The sequence below is a fragment of the Macaca nemestrina genome, chromosome 18, assembly GCF_043159975.1.
Source record: "Macaca nemestrina isolate mMacNem1 chromosome 18, mMacNem.hap1, whole genome shotgun sequence".
NCBI lineage: Eukaryota > Metazoa > Chordata > Mammalia > Primates > Cercopithecidae > Macaca > Macaca nemestrina.
In genome coordinates, this window is record NC_092142.1 from 18,709,617 (window position 1) to 18,731,242 (window position 21,626).

At 45.6% G+C, this 21,626-nt stretch overlaps 1 protein-coding gene across 3 annotated transcripts in view; it reads left to right on the plus strand.

Annotated features, from left to right (window-relative positions):
• Window positions 1–21,626, plus strand: part of LOC105484969 (transmembrane channel like 5) — a 61,207-nt gene that overhangs the window by 37,945 nt on the left and 1,636 nt on the right. For 2 of the 3 annotated variants that reach the window (XM_071084196.1, XM_071084197.1), the window contains 9 exons: window positions 4–155; window positions 3,208–3,286; window positions 5,194–5,291; window positions 7,759–7,854; window positions 11,990–12,065; window positions 12,238–12,371; window positions 15,052–15,225; window positions 17,069–17,147; window positions 19,497–19,601. In XM_071084196.1, coding sequence (XP_070940297.1) covers window positions 4–155; window positions 3,208–3,286; window positions 5,194–5,291; window positions 7,759–7,854; window positions 11,990–12,065; window positions 12,238–12,371; window positions 15,052–15,225; window positions 17,069–17,147; window positions 19,497–19,601 — 993 coding nt within the window. Of the gene's footprint in view, window positions 1–3; window positions 156–3,207; window positions 3,287–5,193; window positions 5,292–7,758; window positions 7,855–11,989; window positions 12,066–12,237; window positions 12,372–15,051; window positions 15,226–17,068; window positions 17,148–19,496; window positions 19,607–21,626 lie in introns of all 3 variants that reach the window. The other variant, XM_071084198.1, reaches the window with a different exon arrangement.

The following is a 21,626-nucleotide window of genomic DNA, read 5'->3' on the forward strand; positions in this document are numbered from 1 at the left end:
CAGTTCCTAAAGACGCACAGTAACCCTGGAGCGGTGCTGTTACTGCCTTTCGTTGTGTCCTGCATTAATCTGGCCGTGCCGTGCTTCTACTCCATGTTCAGGCTCGTGGAGAGGTACGAGATGCCGCGGCACGAAGTCTACATTCTCCTGATCCGGTAGGTGATCTGTCGTGCCCAACACCAGCCTCTATTTCCATGGAGAGAAGTGGGATGGTAGCTAGAAAAGATTATGCTTTAGTATCAAAGTTTTGTTCTCCAGAAAGAAGGAATTTCAAAAGTAAAATGTGGCTGGGCATGGTGGCTCATGCCAGTAATCCCGGCACATTGGGAGGCTGAGAGGGGAGGATCACTTGAGACCAGGAGTTCAAGAACAGCCTGGGCAACACAGCTGGATGCTGGTTCTACAAAAAGTCAGCTGGATGCAGTAGCATGTACCTGTTAGTGCCAGCTACTCAGGAGGCTGAGGTGAGAGGATCACTTGATCCCAGGAGTCTGAGGTTACCTATGATTGCACCACTGCACTCCAGCCTGTGCAACAGGGCAAGACCCTGTCTTAACAACAAAAGAGTGAAGTGTGTTTGTGTGGTGTGGGCTTTTGCTCAAAGTCATGGCTTGATTGATTTCCTGATTGCTACCAGCGGTGGATTGATGTAGTTCTCAAGTATGAGATGTACAGATGGGCAGGCAGTGCACACACAAAGGCTCCTGGGCTGAGGAGGGGACTGAAATCATCCAGCGTTCCCCTTAGTCAAGCTGTGAGTCCTGGTACGTACTGCCTCAGATGGGAGGAAGAGGCGCATTTTTGTAATTCCACCACCCAAACAAAGGTGGGAGGAGTGCTTTGGGCAACTCACTGGCACCCACAGGGTGCCTTTTTGTGATTCCCACAAAGGCATCATATGTTCTAGAAGTGATCCCAGAGTTTTGATACACAAAGCCTGGAACTACCCAAATTTTGTCCTTCTAGTTTCTTCCCTGACTTCTTCCTGGTTATGGTGGGGTTTTTAAGTATAGGTCTGTAGGCCAGGTGCGGTGGCTTATGCCTGTAATCCCAGCAATTTGGGAGGCCAAGGCAGGTGGATTACCTGAGGTCAGGAGTTTGAAACCAGCCTGGCCAACATGGCGAAACCCCATCTCTACTAAAAATACAAAAATTAGCTGGGCGTGCTGACGCACATCTGTAACCCCAGCTACTCGAGAGGCTGAGGCGGGAGAATTGCTTGAACCTGGGAGTCGGAGGTTGCAGTGAACCGAGATCGTGCCACTGCACTCCAGCCTGGGTGACAGAGGGAGACTCCGTCTCAAAAAAAAAAAAAAAAAAGGTATAGGTCTGTACAATGCAGACTGAGTTTCTTTGCTATCAGTTCCATAGCCCTTGCCTTACCATGGTCTGTGAGATCTGGCTCCCAGCCAGCGCTCCAGCTTCATTTTCTACCCCTGTCCTTCTTGCTCACTGCCTGTCCCCGTCACAGGCCTCCTAAGCGTTCACAAACATGCCAAACCATATTCCCACTTCTGGACCTTTGCATGGGCCTGGAATGTTCTTCCCACACATGACCACATGGCTTGCTTCCTGAATGCATTTTGCGTTCTTCAAACATCACCCTCACGTTGCACTCTTCCTTACATATCCCATTAAAAATAACAGCTCCCTACCACCTTTTCTCCTCTGCAGTATAATTTTCTCTTTCTTTTTTTTTTAAAGATGGAGTCTCACTCTGTCGCCCAGGCTGGAGTGCGGTGGCACGATCTCAGCTCCCTCTCTGCAGTATAATTTTCTTACCACTTCCTGACGTATTTGTATTTATTTCTTTATTATCTTCCTCCCCCACAGTTTATGGGGAAATCTTTGCTTTGTTCACAGTGCCTGGGATATCATACGTGTCCAAGAATGGTTGGTGAATGAATGAGCAATTCGGTCAGTCAGTTGATTATACCCAATCCATATTATGAAAATTCCAGACAGGTGCAGTGTTCATGCCTGTAATCCTAGCACTTTGGATTGTGGCCAAGGTGGGAGGATTGCTTGAGCCCAGGAGTTCAAGACCAGCCTAGGCAACATGGTGAGACTCCATCTCTACAAAAAATTTAAAAATTAGTCAGGCATGGTTGATTGCGCCTGTAGTCCCAGCTACTCAGGTGGCTGAGGTGGGAGAAGTGCTTGAGCCTGGGAAGTCAAAGCTGCAGTGAGCCATGACCACACCACTGCACTCCAGTTTGGGTAACAGAATGAGACCCTGTCTCAAAAAGAGAGAGAGAGAGAGAGAGAGAGAGAGAGAGAGAGAGAAAGAAAGGAGGGAGGAAGGGAGGAAGGAAGAAAGGAAGGAAGGAAGGAATGAAGGAAGGAAGGAAAGGAAAGGAAAGAAAGAAAGAGAGAGAGGGAGGGAGGGAAGGAGGAAGGAAGGAAGGAAGGAAGGAAGGAAGGGAGGGAGGGAGGGAGGGAGGGAGGGAGGGAGGGAGGGAGGGAAGGAAAGAAGGGGAAAGAAAACTCTGACCATATTCCTATGCCCTCATTATTCCCCACATCCCACCCACTGATCCATGTTGCCACTTTTTAAAGTACATATAGAAGGGGAAATATTAGGTCTCACTGCACCCCATAACCTTGCATACTGAGTATGATGGGCATAAAATACTATCTACTAGATGATGGAGTTGTAAAGACTGAGGAGGATGATTCAATAAAGAGCTTGGCAGTGTATGCTGTGTCAGCACCCAATAAACATTATGTACATTTACTATTATTATAATGGGAAGTGAAATCAGATCATTTGGAGATGCAACAAAAGAGAACATATCAGTCAGAATAAATTAGGTTATAGTTCAGTAACAATCCCCCAAATCTCAGTGGTTTAGAACACAAAAGTTTATTTCTTACCCATGTTACGTACACGGTGTGGATTGGCAGGAGGGACCTTCCTATGTTAGTCACTGAGGGATCTAGGCTGAGAGAGCAGCAATCATCTTGAATATCGTTGATCGCCTTTCCAAAAGGAAGATGGAGAGTTCTGGAGGGTCTCACAGGGGATTAAGCGCTCCAGCTTAGAAGTGACACGCATTGCTTCTGCTCACAATTCATTCACCAAAACCCCCTCCAACCACAAGGGCCAGGAATTTCGATCTTACCATGTGCCCCAAAGGAACTATTGGCAGACAGTGTGAAAGACTGTTATTGAAAGTAATCATAAATGTTGTCTCTTCTGTTTAGAAACATCCTTTTGAAAATATCAATCGTTGGCATTCTTTGCTACTATTGGCTCAACAACGTGGCCCTGTCTGGTGAAGAGGTGAGATTCTAAGCTTCTCTGCCTTAAGTTTAGTTTCTTAGCATTTGATCAACAGGGAGGACATGGGTTTCTCAAGAGCCATCACACTCCGTATTTGGTATTAATCCTTTGTGGGAAGAGAATGAAAACTAATCTGGAAAGCAACATAAGGCAAAATGGGTCTCAACAAAAAAAGCTCAGGTTCTAGAGTCAGGAGGAGAAGACTCGAAGGCCAGCTGTGCTGTGTCATCTGCCGAGTCACTTAATCTCTTTGATCCTCAGTTTTCTCATCTGTAAAATTGGGATTAAACAATATAATGTGTAGTGTAAGTTCAGTGCCCAGCATATGCAGTGGACGCTAGTAATTTTAGCGCTAGTCTGTCCTAACAGCCTTGGGGTTGGACAAAATCCTTTTTGATCCTTGATGTTCTATTTTTCCTGTAACCTAGATACCCTGGACTTTACCAATCTGTAAACTCATAAATGTTGGCAGTAGCAATTATGTCCTAATGCTGACTGTTCCTGGCCCTCCTTCACTTGACTACAGTTTCTAGTCTTCACTAACCTCAGAGAATGGGTGCCTGAGGGTAGTGTCCCATATGGATTTAGGAACAAGCCAACTTCCCTGGCCTTCTCATTGGGATGCCTCTGCCCCTGCTACTGCATCCCCCATGATAATGTGCCATCACATTACACAGTAATCCTTAGCTGATGGTCATCATGAGCCCTCAGATACCCAGGATGCCCTGGGGTTGGAAGTAGAGTCAGGGAATCAGGAGCCTCTCTTTATTTCTCTGTCACCCATTATTCCTGGGCTCTAAAATAGCTCTGCTGTGTCTAGACTCAAACCATTTCACATGAACATGGCACCCTCAACTTCTCTCCGTAATTGTCGAAGAGAATCAAAATCAGTCCTGCAAGTTAGTATGGTTATAGCAGATACCATATTCTTCTTCCATGCATTCATCCATTCATGCATCCATCCATCATCCCTCTATCATTCATTTATCCATCCATGCATCTATACATCCATCCATGTATTCATCTGTCCATCCATGTATCCATCTATCCATCCATTCATCCATCCATCCATCCATCCACTTATCCATTTATCCATCCATGTATGTAGCCATCCATCCATTAATCCATATATATATTTATCTATTCATTCATGTATTAATCCATCCATTTATCTAACCATCCATCCATTTATTCATCCATGTATTCATTCATGCATGCATCCACCTATCAATTCATGTATTCATCCAGCCATCTATTCATCCATCCATCTGTATATCCATCTATCCATTTACCCAGCCATCATTCATCCATCTTTGGGCCATGTACCCAAAAGTTTCCTCTCCTCCAGCCAAATCTAAAAGCTCCCAGTCTATCAGCTGATAGCACTGACTTCCTGCAGAAGTTCCTAGCCACTACTTTCATAAACTGACTAATCTGAGCTTCCAGTTTACACTAGCCTACTAAACCTCTAGGCCACTTTCTTAATCAAGCAGACATTAATTGATTTTTTGTAAGGTCAATAAGCAAAAAGAGTGAAGGCATTCTTAGCCATTGGCACTTCCTGCTCTCTTGAAGAAACTGATTACCCTTGGCTGAGAAATGGGATCCAGAGGGGATAGGGCAGGGATGAAAAGTTTTACAGGGAGAGATCATGAACTGGGAAAGTTTGGGTATGTGTGGAAGGCAAGCTTTAATCAGGGGAAGAAGGAAACCCAAAAGAGAACAACACCCTTGAAAACAAACTCAGCTGCATATTTTCAGAGTGGATCTACTTTTTTGAGTACACAAGGACTTGGTCAAACCCAACCATTAGCTATGTCCTAATGGGTACATACAGCCAGGAACAGAGGAGAATTGAGCCGAGGCCACAGCCCCTTCCCACATCCGGACTCTTGTTTGCCTTCCAGTGTTGGGAAACTCTCATTGGCCAGGACATCTACCGTCTCCTTCTGATGGATTTTGTGTTCTCTTTAGCCGATTCCTTCCTGGGAGAGTTTCTGAGGAGGTAAATATTTGTCATTCTTAAGTAATTAGTGCCCGATGCTGTAACCAGAACCTGATTCCTGGCTGAGTGGGACGTACAGGTCCCTGACATACTCAAAGCGTGCATTGTTCCAAGTCTGCCTGTTGTCCTTAGGGATACTGTTCACTTCTAAATTAGCTAAAATTTCACCTTAACCTGACAGTTCTGTTCTCATAGTTCACTTGGTTCAGTTGACCTTTTACAACCTTTTGAAAACAAATTCTGGAAATAAAAGACAGAAACTGAGCCATTTGAAATCTTATCCAGCCGAGGGCAGTGGCTCACGCCTATAATCCCAGCACTTTGGGAGACCGAGGCAGGAGGATCACTTGAGGCCAGGAGTTTAAGACTAGCCTGGGCAAAATAGGGAGATTCTGTCTCAAAAAAAAAAAAAAAAAAAAAAAAAAGAAGAAGAAGAAGGCAAAGAAAGAAAAGAAGAAAAAAGAAATCTGGGCTGGGTGCGGTGGCTCAAGACTGTAATCCCAGCACTTTGGGAGGCCGAGACGGGCGAATCACGAGGTCAGGAGATCAAAACCATCCTGGCTAACGCAGTGAAACCCTGTCTCTACTAAAAAAACAAAAAAATACAAAAAACTAGCCAGGCGAGGTGGCAGGCACCTGTAGTCCCAGCTACTCAGGAGGCTGAGGCAGGAGAATGGCATAAACCCAGGAGGCGGAGCTTGCAGTGAGCCGAGATCCGGCCACTGCACTCCAGCCTGGGCGACAGAGCAAGACTCTGTCTCAAAAAAAAAAAGAAATCTTATCCACTATAGATTATTTTAATATTCTAGTATATATTCCTCCAGATTTTTCTATGCACACATTGTTCTGTGTGTGTCTTTACTATATAATACTACATAATTTTCAAAAGCAAAAATGGAGTCACACTGCAACATATTGTAGAATATGCTTTTATTGATCTGCCACTATGCCTTGACATCTTTCCATGTCAGCACATGTAGATTTTTCTCATTGTTTTAATTGAATTGATGTACTAATTTTATATTAGATACAATATATACAGAATTGAGGCACTGTCATTGTCCCATGTCTGGTTTTTTAAATTTAGTAATTCTTTTTTTAAATAATATGATGAGCCTCTCATTCCTTATAGACATTTATGTGTTTCCGCAAGCTGTTCTAGTAATAAGATGGTCTGACCATCAGATAAGATGATCTGGGCCGGGCGCGGTGGCTCAAGCCTGTAATCCCAGCACTTTGGGAGGCCGAGACGGGCAGATCACAAGGTCAGGAGATCGAGACCATCCTGGCTAACACGGTGAAACCCCGTCTCTACTAAAAAATACAAAAAATTAGCCGGGCGCGGTGGTGGGCGCCTGTAGTCCCAGCTACTCGGGAGGCTGAGGCAGGAGAATGGCATAAACCCGGGAGGTGGAGCTTGCAGTGAGCTGAGATCCGGCCACTGCACTCCAGCCTGGGCAACAGAGCAAGACTCCGTCTCAAAAAAAATAAATAAATAGATGATCTGATGTTGATTATTTTATCAGTGGGTAGATTCAATGCCAAATTTCCTCATTCGTTTTTGCCAAAATGTGCTTTTATTCTAGTCTCTGTTGAGGGCCTGGACATAAAGGTGAAAAGGTTTGGCTGGGTGCAATGACTCATGCCTATAATCCCGACACTTTGGGAGGCCAAGGCGGGTGAATCAGCTGAGGTCAGGAGTTCAAGAGAAGCCTGGTCAATGTGGTAAAACCCCATCTCTACTAAGAATACAAAAATTAGCCGGGCGTGGTGGTGCGTGCCTGTAATGCCAACTACTTGGGAGGCTGAGGCAGGAGAATCGCTTGAACCCGGGAGGTGGAGGTTGCAGTGAGCTGAGATTGCGCCACTACACTCCACGCTGGGTGACATAGCAAGACTCCATCTCAAAAAAAAAAAAAAAAAGGTGAAGAGGTTTTTTTTTGACAGAACTTTTTCTTAATTGGCACCTCCTCTTTATGAATAAATTAATATGGAATCAAGTTTCCCCAGAGTAAATGGAAACTTGATTTCCTTCTTGTGGATTTAGAACACAGGGAAACATAATTAATTTGATAGCAGCAACCAAAAATGTAAAAATGTTTATTTGAGTTGAGAGGTGCTGAGTTTATCCGGTTCATGAAAAAAGAAGCTTTAATTAGCAAAGAGGGGTATAAGATAATAGTGGGATAATTTAAATGTTCAGGGTAACAAATGTTCTCTAGAACTTTTTAAACCACTTTAGCAGTACCCCCACTTGACTGCATTGTGTTAAATTAGTTTTCCCTCAATCCCTTCAATTACTTCTTCAAAAACATGCTTATAGATTTAGAACTGTTGAAAAAGTTTCAAGGGAACTTATGACTTTATTTTAAGCTGGTGAGGGTCTCTTTTGATTGTCCTAGTCTGTGGGGGATCTTCTGAAAGTGGGAGTTATGGTTTGGGTACTAAACTCAGTATGTTTTCACAGGATCATTGGGATGCAGCTGATCACAAGTCTTGGCCTTCCGGAGTTTGACATTGCCAGGAACGTTCTAGAACTGATCTATGCACAAACTCTGGTGTGGTAAGTTTTGTGACTCAGCAAAATGCCCAGTGGTTCCCACATGACTGTGGAGTTGGTGTTTTGGTGGCAAAGTCCCAGAATCTGTTGTTTTTAAAGCTGCATGGGTGATACCCCATCCAGCCAGTCTGAGAACCATGAATTTAGCATTTAGACTACCATTTTCCTTTATGAGAGCTTAAGGACTTCAGACAAGAATCAGCATAGAGCAGGGATCCCAACCTGGAGGCCTGGAGGCCACCTATAGGTGTGAGTCACCATGCTCAGCCTATTCATTTATTTTTGAGACAGAGTCTCACTCTGTTGCTCAGGCTGGAGTGCAGTGGCATGATCATGGCTCACTGCAGCCTCAACCTCCTGGGCTCAAGCAATCTTCCTGCCTTACTTTTCCTTATTTATTTTAACATGATGCAGTTAATGCCGGAATTCTGTATGGTGAATCACATTCCCAGGTTCCATCTGATGGGGTGTTGCTAATTTGAAAGTATTGGATTTAGAACAGGATAAACTGAATTCTGAGGCTGGCTCTGCCACTCATGGAGATCACTGTGCTTGTCTGAGCCTCAGACTCATCTGTAAATGCATATACGAATGGCTGCCTTTAAGGCCAGGTGTGGTGGCTCAAGCCTGTAATCCTAGCACTTTGGGAGGCTGAGGCGGGCGGATCACCTAAGGTCAGGAGTTCAAGACCAGCCTGACCAACATAGTGAAACCCCATCTCTACTAAAAATACAAAATTAGCCATGAATGGTGGCACATGCCTGTAATCCCAGCTACTCGGGAGACTGAGACACGAGAATCGCTTGAACCCGGGAGGCGGAGGTTGCAGTGAGCCAAGATTGTGCCATGGTACTCCAGCCTGAGCAACAAGAGTGAAACTCTGTCTCAAAAAAAAAAAAAAAAAAAGGCCAGAGCGGTGGCTCATGCCTGTAATCCCAGCACTTTGGGAGGCCGGATCACCTGAGGCCAGGAGTTTGAGGCCAACCTGGCCAACATGGCAAAACCCCGTCTCTACTAAAATACACACAAAAATTAGCCAGGCGTGGTTGTGGGTGCCTGTAATCCCGGCTACTTGGGAGGCTGAGGCAGGAGAATCACTTGAACCTGGGAGGTAGAGGCTGCAGTGAACAGAGATCGTGCCATTGCGCTCCAGCCTGGGTGACAAGAATGAAACTTTGTCTCAAAAAAAAAAAAAAAGAAAAGAAAAAAGAATAGTTGCCTTTGAATCATGTTGAGGATTAAATGCCATGGTAGATGAAAACTGCTTTGCAAACACCAATATGTCATACAACGGGAGAGTGTTTTATTTTCTGACTCTTTAAAGTTGCCCTGGGTGATTTGACTGTCTGCAAATAACTCAAAGTTAATGAGTTTATTTTTTAGACACAGTGAGGACCTTTCTTTGGTAGTTTAATAAGTGATGTGTTTGCATGCTGCTAGATCACCTGCTGGCAATTTGGCAGTTTACAAAATCCTTTCTTCCACATTATTTCAACTAGGACGCCACTGGGCAAGTTACTAAAACTCTCTCTAAACCTTAGTTTTTTAATCTTTAAATGGTAGAGATACCTACTCACAGTGTTTTTGAGGTGATTAAATAGGCATGGTGGCTCACACCTGTAACCCCAGAACTTTGGGAGGCCGAGGTGAGCAGATCACTTGAGGTCAGGAGTTTGAGACCAGCCTGGCCAACATGGTGAAACCCTGACTCTACTAAAAAATACAAATTAGGCAGCTGTGGTAGCAGACGCCTGTAATCTCAGCTACTAGAGAAGCTGAGGCAGGAGAATCACTTGAACCAGGGGGGCGGAGGTTGTAGTCAGCCGAGATCATGCCACTGCACTCCAGCCTGGGAGATAGAGCGACACTCCGTCTCAAAAACAAAAAAAAAGAAATTACCATTATGACTTCTGGGCCTTTGAGATTTTTGTTGCTAAATCATGAATAAGCATAATCAGAAACACGTATCTTTTCTTTTTTTCCATGGTTATTACAGTTCTAACCTTTGTGGGTTTTAGGAGAATATTGCCTGTGATTGTGAGTTTTACAAGAAGAAAATATAATGACAGAAAAGGATATATGTTAGGGACAGTGATAGAGATGAAGTGAGGAACATGTTTCCCAAGTTTTAGTCTATTGTACACCAGCCTGCCTAATTTTTGGTATAGTGATGTTATATCTACTTAATTTTATGTGCTATTATCTACTTAATTTTTTTTTATCATTTGCCTTTTTTTTTAAGTAGATGTGCTATTATCTACTTAATTTTTTTTTTTTTAATCATTTGCCTTTTTTTTTTACTCAAATACATTTTTTTATAATGTCATGGTAGATGATAACTGCTTTTCATCAGCCTCCCAAAGTGCTGGGATAATAGGAGTGAGCCACCATGCCCATTTATTCCTCTCAAAAAACCCTGTGAGTAGGTACTAGTATGTCCACCATATAAAGATTAGAAAACTAAGGTTTAGAGAGAGTTTAAGTAACTTGCCCAATGGCATCCTAGTTGAAATGATGTGGAAGAAAGGCCTTTGTAAATGGCCAGACTGCTTTTCCCAACATCAGCAGTCTTCCTGGGGTCAGTAAGACTCTAGATGTCAAAACATCAGGCGCCTGGCACCACGCTCAGCTAATTTTTGTATTTTTAGTAGAGACAGGGGTTTTGCCATGTTGGCCAGGCTGGTTTCGAACTCCTGACCTCAGGTGATCTGCCCGCTTCAGTCTCCAAAAGTGATGGGATTACAGGCGTGAGTCACTGCGCCTGGCCTCTCACATACATTTTTAAGGGAGTCTTTATTTACGATCATAAATGGAAAATCAGTGCCATTTGATAGAAATCGCAAATAACTGGAAAAATAAAAGCAATCCCATTCCAAAATGTCACTAAATTCTAGCGAGATGTTACTGTTTGCCAAGGCTCTCAGCCCAAAGCCTACTCCTTTTTTGTTAAAAAATGGGAGATTGGCATGTGTTAGGAGTTACAGCATTCTAGAACCACACTGAGATTTTCTCCTTTTGTTGCTCACGAGCACTGCAGGAGAGTTGGAAAGGGAATGCCTTTCTCATTTGGAACTCAGCGCTGTTCAATGCCTTGTCCCTACAGAACCTCAGAACTTGAATACCATGGGGGAGGAAGAAAAAGGCGGGGAAAGCATAGGGTATGCCCTAAATTTGGGACACGCTAGCTTAGGGCATGCTGAATACTGTCTGTTGGTTTAGTAGGTGGATGGGTGATTTCTCTATAAAATCTCCTTTTCAGAGCTGGGAAGAAGGCAGCTGAGGATACTGGGTATGGTAGGAATCTGCCTCATTTGCTGGGATGGAAGCAGGCCCCCTCTGTATTAGTTGGCTGGAGCTACCATAACAAAGTCCCACACACTGAGTGGCTTAAACAACAGCAATTTCATATCTCACAGTTCTGGAGGCCAGAGGGCCAAGATCAAGATGCCGGTGGGGTTGGTTTCTTCTGAGGGTCATAAGGGAGGGATCTGTCTCAAGCCTCTTTCCTTGGTTTATAGACGGCCATCTTCTTCCCAAGGTCTTCGTTTCTCTGTGTGTCTATGTCCTACTCTCTTCTTTTTTTGTTGTTGAGATGGAGTCTTGCTCTGTTGCCCAGGCTGGAGCGCAATGGCACAATCTCGGCTCACTGCAACCTCCGCCTCCCAGGTTCAAGCGATTCTCCTGCCTCAGCTTCTCAAGTAGCTGAGATTACAAGCATGCGCCATCATGCCTGGCTAATTTTTGTATTTTTAGTAGAGATGGGGTTTCACCATGTTGGCCAGGCTGGTCTCGAACTCCTGACCTCAGGTGATTCACCCGCCTTGGCCTCCCAAAGTTCTGGGATTACAGGCGTGAGCCAGCATTCCTGGTCTCCTAATCTCTTCTTTTAGGGTCACCAGTTGTACTGGATTAGGGTCTCCTACTGTGATCTCGTTCTACCTTAAGCACCTCTCCAAGGCCCTGTCTCCAAATACAGTCACGTTCTGAGATATTGGGGGTTAAGGCCTCAATATATGGATTTTGGGGACACACAATCCAGGCCACAACATCCTCTTTCTCTTCCTTCCAAGCATCCCAGATTCACCTCGACTCCTTTTGTCTCCCCCGGCCTCTGACACTCACCCTCTCTCCCTCGCAGGATTGGAATCTTCTTCTGCCCCCTGCTGCCCCTTATCCAAATGATTATGCTTTTCATCATGTTCTACGCCAAAAACGTGAGTCAGTCCGACGTTGCCATCGGTTAGCTTTGTTCAGTCGCCTGTGACCTGGTGGCGCTTAAAGCTGGGGAAGGGGGCTCTGCAAAGGTCTCAGGAAGCTGGGCCTGGCTGGGGTCCCTCTGCTGCTGCTGTGGCTGCAGATGGGAGGTGGCTGCCTCTCTCTCTTCAGATCAGCCTGATGATGAATTTCCAGCCTCCGAGCAAAGCCTGGCGGGCCTCACAGATGATGACTTTCTTCATCCTCTTGCTCTTTTTCCCATCCTTCACCGGGGTCTTGTGCACCCTGGCCATCACCATCTGGAGGTAGGAGAAGGTGGCCTTGGGGGAGGTAGGAAAAGGTGGCCTTGGGGGAGGTTTTAGAGACTGGGCAGATGGGTGTGTGTTTTAAAATGTAGGTTTTATTACAATTCAGGTGTGGTGAGGTTGGGCACAGTGGCTCACGCCTATAATCCCAGCACTATGGGAGGCCGAAGCGGGTGGATCACTTGAGGCCAGGAGTTCGAGATGAGCCTGGCCAACATGGTGAACTCGTCTCTACTAAAAATACAAAAATTAGCCAGGCGTGGTGGTGCATGCCTGTAATCCCAGCTGCTCAGGAGGCTGAGGCAGGAGAATCGCTTGAACCCGGGAGGTGGAGGTTGCAGTGAGCCAAGATTGCACCATTGCGCTCTAGCCTGGGTGACAGAGTGAGACTCTGTCTCAGTAAATAAATAAATAAATAAGTAAATAAATAAATAATCTAGGTGTGGTGAAGCCCAACAGGTCAGGAATGACCACCACTAGAAAGATAGTTTATTACTCACAGTTCCTGAGAAGGGGAGGCACTGTGTGCCACAAAGGACCACAGAGGGAAGCATCGGGGTAGGTCAGGAGGCAGAGGGAGTGAGGGGAAACGTGGGCTAGAGCCTTTCTTGTGGTTTTCTATGGTAAGGAATGGGCAAGGCAGGGGAAGCAGGTTTAGGGTTGGCTGGTTTGTCAGTAGGCTATGGGATGTGGATCTGCCCTCAGTTGTCTGGCACTTGGCCCTGGGGTGATTAGGGCAGGGGAGTGGTGGCCCAGATGTGAGAGCCTGATAAAGGGGGCGGTTGGGGGTGTGGGATCTGGATCGGTTGGTTTGCATTTGAAAGGTGGGCTCTGTAAGCTAGCCCAAGGAAGGGCAGCTAGCCCAGGGAGCTGGAATCAGTAAGACCCCAGATGTTAAAACATCAGAATAAAAAGACATGCTTAATACAGTGTCTAACCTAAGTTCCCTGGCTAACCAACAGACACTAAAAGCCAGGGAGGGAATACATCCTCATTTGATCACCACCCATCTGACAGCCATAGTCAGGAGTAGCTTTCTCACTTCTGCCAAGAACTGAAGCTTCCCAGAATGGGGAGATGCCCCCGCACCCTGTTCCTCCACATCCGGAACAGAACTTCATCTAAATTAACAGAAAGGCAGGATGAACCCGGCTCCTCCCACCTCTACAACCCCACCTCCCTTTGGCTCCACTGTACCCTACCCCACCGCCCTCACCCCATTCCTGGAAGCCAGCAAGCCCCTCCCAACATGGGCAGAGTCCTCTGAGTGAAGTCCTCTCCCCACTCCCTTTGCTTGGCTGCCTCCTCTCCACCCTCTGATTCTCAGCTCCAAGGTCCTCTCCAAGATCTGACCTTCACAGCCCTCCTTGTCTGCTCTCAGTTCCCCACTGCTTCTCTCCCTCGGGCCTGAGTTTCTTTCCTTCATTCCATCATTCATAATCAGGAATGCCTCTGTGTGAGTCTTTGTTTAATTGTTACTCAACGATTGTCCATTTTTCCCACCAGAATGTAAGCCCAATAGGGCAGGAACTTGCTTAATGTGAAGTCCCCAGAGCCTGACTAGAATAGTGCTTAACAGAATAAACCATGGTTGATGAACAAGGGAGATGATTTTTAGGACACCCGTGAAACTGGGGCCCTCAGTTCCTTACTCCACAACATTCTTGCTCCTCTTGGCGTATCCACTCTCTTCTCTCTCTTCCTCACCAGTTCCTTGTTGCTCTATAGTTTCTGCTCATTCCTCCATAGCTAACAGGCTTCCCTCTTTATGCTTCTTCATTCAATTTCTTTCTTTGAGACAGGGCCTTGCTCTGTCACCCAGGCTGGAGTGCAGTGGCACAATCATAGCTCAAACTCCTGGGCTCAAGTGATTCTCCCACCTTAGCCTCCGAAGTAGCTGGGACTATAGGCACACATCACCATGCCTGGCTAATTATTATTATTATTATTTAGAAATGGGGGTCTCACTATGTTGCCTAGGCTGGTCTTGAACTCTTGGCCTCAAGTGATCCTCCTGCCTTGGCCTCTCAAAGTGCTGGAATTGCAGGCGAGCCACCATACTTGGCTTTAATTCAAGTTCTTTTTTAGACAGCGTCTTGCTCTGTTGCCCAGTCTGCAGTACAGTGGCGTGATCACAGCTCACTATAGCTTCAACCTCCTGGGCTCAAGTGATCCACCTCAGCCTCCTATGTAGCCAGGACCACAGGCATGTGCTGCCATGCCCAGCTAATTCTTTATTTTTTTGTAGAGATGGAGTCTCACTATGTTGCCCAGGCTGGTCTTGAACTTCTGGGCTCAAACAATCCTCCCATCTTGGCTTCCCAAACTGTTGGGATTAGAGGCATGAGCCATAGTGCCTGGCCTTAATTCAAGTTCTTAAGAAAAAGAGTCTGACTGCCCCCATTCATATCATTGAGCCAAGTTACCGCAGAAGTCACTGCCTGGCCTTTGGATTGGCTGCTGTTGGGTGAGGTGATCCCTCTGATCTGAGAGCCGGTCCTTGGAGTGTAGGTCACCCCAGCAAGGCTGTGAGCAAGAGGGTTTATTTGGGAAGCGGGTGTGAGTGGATCAGGCAAGACTTGATGTTTTCAGGCCCAGAGCCCAGAAAGGACACCCTGATTCTAAAATAACCATCCCTGAGTCTTGTGCTAGAGATGTTCTTCCATCTTTGTTTGACCAGATTGAAGCCTTCAGCTGACTGTGGTCCTTTTCGAGGTCTGCCTTTCTTCATTCACTCCATCTACAGCTGGATCGACACCCTGAGTACACGGCCTGGCTACCTGTGGGTTGTTTGGATCTATCGGAACCTCATTGGAAGTGTGCACTTCTTTTTCATCCTCACCCTCATTGTGCTGTGAGTGTGGTATCTGGGGAATCTCACAGGGAAAGCCAGGAGCTCTCGGGGGAAAGCAGTGGGGATGTTTGGTTGGAAAGCAAATGGCTGTAGTATAGCTCAGTGTTCTGGGTGACTCTACCCTTGCATAGGTAGTTTTCCTTCTTTCCTTCCTCCCTCCCTCCCTCCCACCCTCCCTCCCACCCTCCCTCCCTCCCTCCCTCCCTCCCTTCCTTCCTTCCTTCCTTCCTTCCTTCCTTCCTTCCTTCCTTCCTTCCTTCCTTATACCCTTCCTCCCTTCCTTGCTTTCCTTCCTTTTCTTCTTTTCTTTTCTCTTCTCTTCCCTTCCCCTTCCTCCTTCCCTCCGTCACTCTCTCTTTCTCCCTTCCCCTTCCTTTCCGTTCCTTTCCCTTCCCTTTCCGTTCCTTTCCCTTCCCTTTCCGTTCCTTTCCCTTCCCTTTCCGTTCCTTTCCCTTTCTGTTCCTTCCTTTACATTCTCTTTTATTTTCTTTCTTTCTCTCTCTTTCTTTTTCTTTCTTTCTCTCTCTCTTCCTTCCTTCCTTCCTTCCTTCCTTTCTCTCTTTTTGTTTCTTTCTTCCTCTCTCTCTCTCCCTTTCTTGCTTTCTTGCTTTCTCTTTCTCCTTCTTTCCCCCTTCCCTTCCCTTCCCTTCCTTCTCTTTCTTTCCTTTCTCTTTTGGTTGAGATGGGGTCATGATCTATCACCCAGGCTGGACTGCAGCGGCATGGTCATGGCTTGCTGCAACCTCAACCTTTTCAGGCTCAAGCAATCCTCCCACCTCAGCCCCCAAGTAGCTGGGATTGCAGGTGTGTACCACTACACTTGGCGAATTTTTAAATTTTTTTGAGAGATGGGGTCTCCCTGTGTTGTCCAGGCTGGTCTCAAACTCCTGGCCTCAAGTTATCCTCCTGCCTCAGCCTCTCAAAGTGTTGGGATTACAGGTGTTAGCCACCTTGCCCGATCTTACTTTGATAGTTTTTTTAAAAGTTATTTAGCCTGCTGCAGTGGCTTGTGCCTGTAGTCTGAGCTTCTTGGGAAGTTGAGATGGGAGGATTGCTTGAACCTAGGAGTTTGAGGCTGATCTCTGTGTTCTCTGATCGTGCCACTGCACTCCAGCCTGGGCAACAGAGCAAGACCTCTTCTCTGGGGAAGGGGGGAAAGATTATATACTATCTTCTTGGCTTAGGGAATTATTATTATTATTATTATTATTATTTTTTGAGACAGAGTCTCACTCTGTCGCCCAGGCTGGAGTGCAGTGGTGCGATCTCAGCACACAGCAAGCTCTGCCTCACGGGTTCATGCCATTCTCCTGCTTCAGCCTCCTGAGTAGCTGAGACTGCAGGCACCCACCACCATGCTCGGTTAATCTTTTTGTATTTTTAGTAGAGACAGGGTTTCACCGTGTTAGCCAGGATGGTCTCGATCTCCTGACCGCAAGTGATCCACCTGCCTTGGCCTCCCAAAGTGCTGGGATTACAGGCATGAGCCACCACGCCCCGTCGTCTTAGGGATTTTTTTAAACTTGTTTTATTAAGAAAGCAATACCTGCTGTTCTCCTTTTAAGGAGATGACATGCCCAGAGATGCTAAATTAATTGGTCTGAAGAGGGGCTGTGGCATGGGCTTATTTCCCCCTTCCAGGTGATTCCATGAGCAACCAGGTTGAGAACCATTGTTCCAATGTATTTAAACTATAACTCACCCTGACATGAGTTTTCAAAAACACATTTGGGCCCAAATCCATCTGCAGCACAGATTCCAGTTCCTTTGCATCCAGTGGAAATTCGGAGCCTGCAAAACATTGGCAAGAGTGTCTGTCATTCTTTCTTTTCTCCTCTTCCAGAATCATCACCTATCTTTACTGGCAGATCACAGAGGGAAGGAAGATTATGATCAGGCTGCTCCATGAGCAGATCATTAATGTAAGTCCCCTTGCATCCCTCTGATGTCCACTGTCACCCTTTTTAAACGCTGTATAAGGGACACTTTCAAACATCCTCCAAAATAAAGAGAATACTACAATGAACTCTCATATCCCTGCCGTCAGCCATCAATGTTTTTATATTCTTATTTCATCTACACTTTCTCTTCCCAGCAAATCCCTTATTTTTATTCTTATTAATTATTATTATTATTATTATTATTATGAGACAGAGTTTTGCTCTTGTTGCCCAGGCTGGAGTGCAGAGGCGCAATCTCGGCTCACTGCAATTTCCACCTCCAGGGTTCAAGCGATTCTCCTGCCCCAGTCTCCCAAGTAGCTGGGATTACAGGTGCCCGCCACTACGCCCAGCTAATTTTTATATTTTTATTGGAGACAGGGTTTCACCATGTTGGCCAGACTGGTCTCGAACTGCTGACTTCAGGTGATCCACCTGCCTCCCAAAGTGATGGGATTACAGACGAGAGCCACTACACCCAGCCTTATTTTATTTTTTTAGAGGTGGGGGTCTTGCTTGTTGCCCTGGCTAGATTCAAATTCCTGAACTCCTGACTCAGCCTCCGGAGTGGCTGAGATTTCAGGCAGATGCCACTCCACCTGGCTCCCCGGATTATTTTAAAGCAAATCTTAGGCTTTATATTATTTTTTATATATTAAAACTTTTATGTACATCTCTATGAGATAAAGACTTTTATTTTATTTATTTATTTTGAGACAGTTTCACTCTTGTTGCCCAGGTTGGAGTGCAGTGGAGCGATCTTGGCTCACTGCAACCTCTGCCTCCCGGGTTCAAGTGATTCTTGTGCCTCAGCCTCCCATGTAGCTGGAATTGCAGGCACATGCCACCACACCCAGCTAATTTTGTATTTTTAGTAGAGATGGGATTTCTCCACATTGGTTAGGCTGGTCTCAAACTTCCAGCCTCAGGTGATCCGCTCGCCTCGGCATCCCAAAGTGCTGGGATTACAGGCGTGAGCCACCACATCCAGCCGAGATAAAGACTTTTAAAAAAACATAACTACAATATCATCATCATACTTAAAAAGAAAAAACTTACCAATAATTTATTATTATCATCTTGTATCCAATGTTTACGTTTCCCCAGTTGTCCCCTTAAGTGTCTTTTTATACTAGAACTATACAATTCAGGATCTGAAAAGGGGGTACATGTTGCATTTAGTTGATGTGCCTTTGTTTCTTTCTCTTTTTTTTGTTTTTTTGAGACAGAATCTCACTGTGTCTCCCAGGCTGGAAGGCAGTGGCATGATTTTGGCTTACTGCAACCTCTGCCTTTCAGGTTCAAGTGATTCTCCTGCCTCAGCCTTCTTAGTAGTTGGGATTACAGGTGTGTGCCACCATGCCCAGCTAATTTTTGTATTTTTAGTAGAGATGGGGTTTCACCATGTTAACTAGACTGGTCTCAAACTCCTGACCTCAAGTGATCCACCCGCCTCGGCCTCCCAAAGTGCTGGGATTACAGGCGTGAGCCACCGCGCCCAGCCGAAATGCCTAACTTTCTTTTACTCTATAACCATTTACCACCTCCCCTCCCCACTTCCTCTTTTCTTTTTATTTTTTTATTTTTATTTATTTTTTTATTTTTTTGGAGACGGAGTCTCGCTCTGTGGCCCAGGCTGGAGTGCAGTGGCCAGATCTCAGCTCACTGCAAGCTCCGCCTCCCGGGTTTACGCCATTCTCCTGCCTCAGCCTCTTGAGTAGCTGGGACTAGAGGCGCCCGCCACCACGCCCGGCTAGTTTTTTGTATTTTTTAGTAGAGACGGGGTTTCACCGAATTAGCCAGGATGGTCTCAATCTCCTGACCTTGTGATCCGCCCGTCTCGGCCTCCCAAAGTGCTGGGATTACAGGCTTGAGCCACCGTGCCCGGCCCTTTTTATTCTTAAAGAATGTAGGTCATCTGTTTCATATTTTCCATATCCTACATATATCTTTTTGTTTGTTTGTTTTGACACGGAGTCTCGCTCTGGGGCACATGCCTATGGGGGATACTGGAAACCATTTTTCCTGGCTATTGAGATGTGGCATGTAAGTTGCTTCCAGCAGCCGACTTCTGAAGGCTACTTTCTCAAGCCTGTTAGGGTTGTTGCTTTAGAGGAGAATATTACAGTGCAGGAAGGCTCTGGGGGATAATTTGGTTTTACTGTGAAATGTTTCTTTTCTTTCACCAAAAGATGGCAGCAACCTCCATCCAACTTCTAGGACCCTACCTGCCTGAAAATCGATGTTCTTCCCATCAATTGCTTTCTCAATTCCATACCATCATTCATTCATGTTTTTGTTTCTTTCTGGTTTTGTTTTCCTTCTTGGTAGGAAGGCAAAGATAAAATGTTCCTGATAGAAAAGTTGATCAAGCTGCAGGATATGGAGAAGAAAGCAAACCCCAGCTCACTCGTTCTGGAAAGGAGAGAGGTGGAGGTGAGGTTGGAGACTGCCTTGGGGACCCCTGGGACACGAACTTGCCTCCATGTAAAAGGCGCATCAGAGAACTACAGACCAAGCTCTTGGGATCACGGAAGGGCCCTTCACTCTTTGTCTAAGTATTCCTGTGGTTTTTACTTAAAAAGTAATATTCATGGCTGGGCGCGGTGGCTCACACCTGGAATCCCAGCACTTTGGGAGGCCTAGGCTGGTGGATCACGAGGTCGGGAGTTTCAGACCAGCCTGGCCAATATGGTGAAACCCCGTCTCTACTAAAAATACAAAAATCAGCTGGGCGTGGCCGCATGCGCCTGTAGCCTCAGCTACTCAGGAGGCTGAGGCAGAAGAATCGCTTGAACCCAGGAGGCGGAGGTTGCGGTGAGCCTAAAGAAAAGTAATATTCATTTATTCAGCACTTTTCATGCCTTCACTTTTTCTAGGTGCTGGGGTTACGGTGAGCAAAACAAAGCCCCTGCCCTCATGGAACTTGCACGTTTATTTTTCACAACCCTGATAATACAGAAGTAGATCCCACTGATATGAAAAGGGCCCTGAAATCTCATCTCACTATGAATACTTCAGTGTCTAGTCTTGCAAATCTATTTCCCTAGGCATCTGCAAACATACCTGTATCTACCAACACTTTACTTGTTTATTACAAAAGTGAGGCTATATTATACAAATAGTATCATAACTTCCCTCCCCCGCAGCCCACCACTTAATACTATATCTTGGACGATGTTTAATTCTGTACATATTTGGATATTTGGGTTGTTTCTATGTTTTTAAATACTCAAAACAGTAGGTAATGAAATATTTTGTTACAATTATTTTTTGTGCGGTTATAATCGCAGCTACTCAGGAGGCTGAGGTGGGAGGGGAGGACTGCTTGAGGCCAGGAGTTTAAGACCAACAAAGCGAAACCCCATCCCTTAAAAATTTTTAATAATTAGACACAGTGGCTCACAACTGTAGCCTCAGCTACTCAGGAAGCTGAGGTGAGAGGATTGCTCAAACCCAGTGAGGCTGAGTGAGGCTACAGTGAGCTATGATCCCATCACCGCACTCCAGCTTGGGAGACAGAACAAGACCCTATCTCTTAAAAAAATTACCCTGGGCGCAGTGGCTCCCTCCTGTAATCCCCAGCACTTTGGGAGGCCAAGGCGGGCATATCACTTGAGGTCAGGGGTTCAAGACCAGCCCGGCAAACATGGTGAAACCCATCTCTACTAAAAATATAAAAAACAAAAACAAACAAACAAGAAAACTGAGCTGGGTGTCGTGGTGCACATCTGTAATCCCAGCTACTTGGGAGGCTGAAGAACAGGAATCACTTGAACCCAGGAGGTGGAGGTTGCAGTGAGCCAAGGTCATGCCACTGCACTCCAGCCTAGGCAACAGAGCAAGACTCCATGTCAAAAAAAAAAAAAAATTAAAAAGTATTTTTCTGAATATTTCTGCCACAAAGCATGTACATGACAATGTTAATAGATAGTGCTATATCATTCCCTTAAAAAGATTTAATCAATTTCATTCTTACCAAGAGAATATAAAGATACATGAAACCCTGCTCTAATTCCAAAGCCTTGCTTGCTTCCTGAGTGTCCTGAAAATACAGATGAACAGTAAATCCACCTTAATGCAAATGCCACTCATGTTGGAAATTGTGATCTTGACAGAAGTGACTGACATGTAATTTTCCATCTGTGCAAATTTATACTGTCAGCACAATTTGGGTAAGGGATCTAGAGGCCTAAAGGTAGATCCTCTGAAGGTGGGGACCATGTCTGTGCACTTGTCACCCCAGGTTCTAATTTATTACCTGGCATAATATGAATGCTCAGTGAATATCTATGGAATGGCCGGGCACGGTGGCTCACGCCTGTAATCCCAGCACTTTGGGAGGCTGTAGTGGACAGATCACTTGGGGTCAGGAGTTCGAGACCAGCCTGACCAACATGGTGAAACCCTGTCTCTACTAAAAAAAAAAAAAAAAAAAAAGCCGGGCATGGTGGCAGGCAC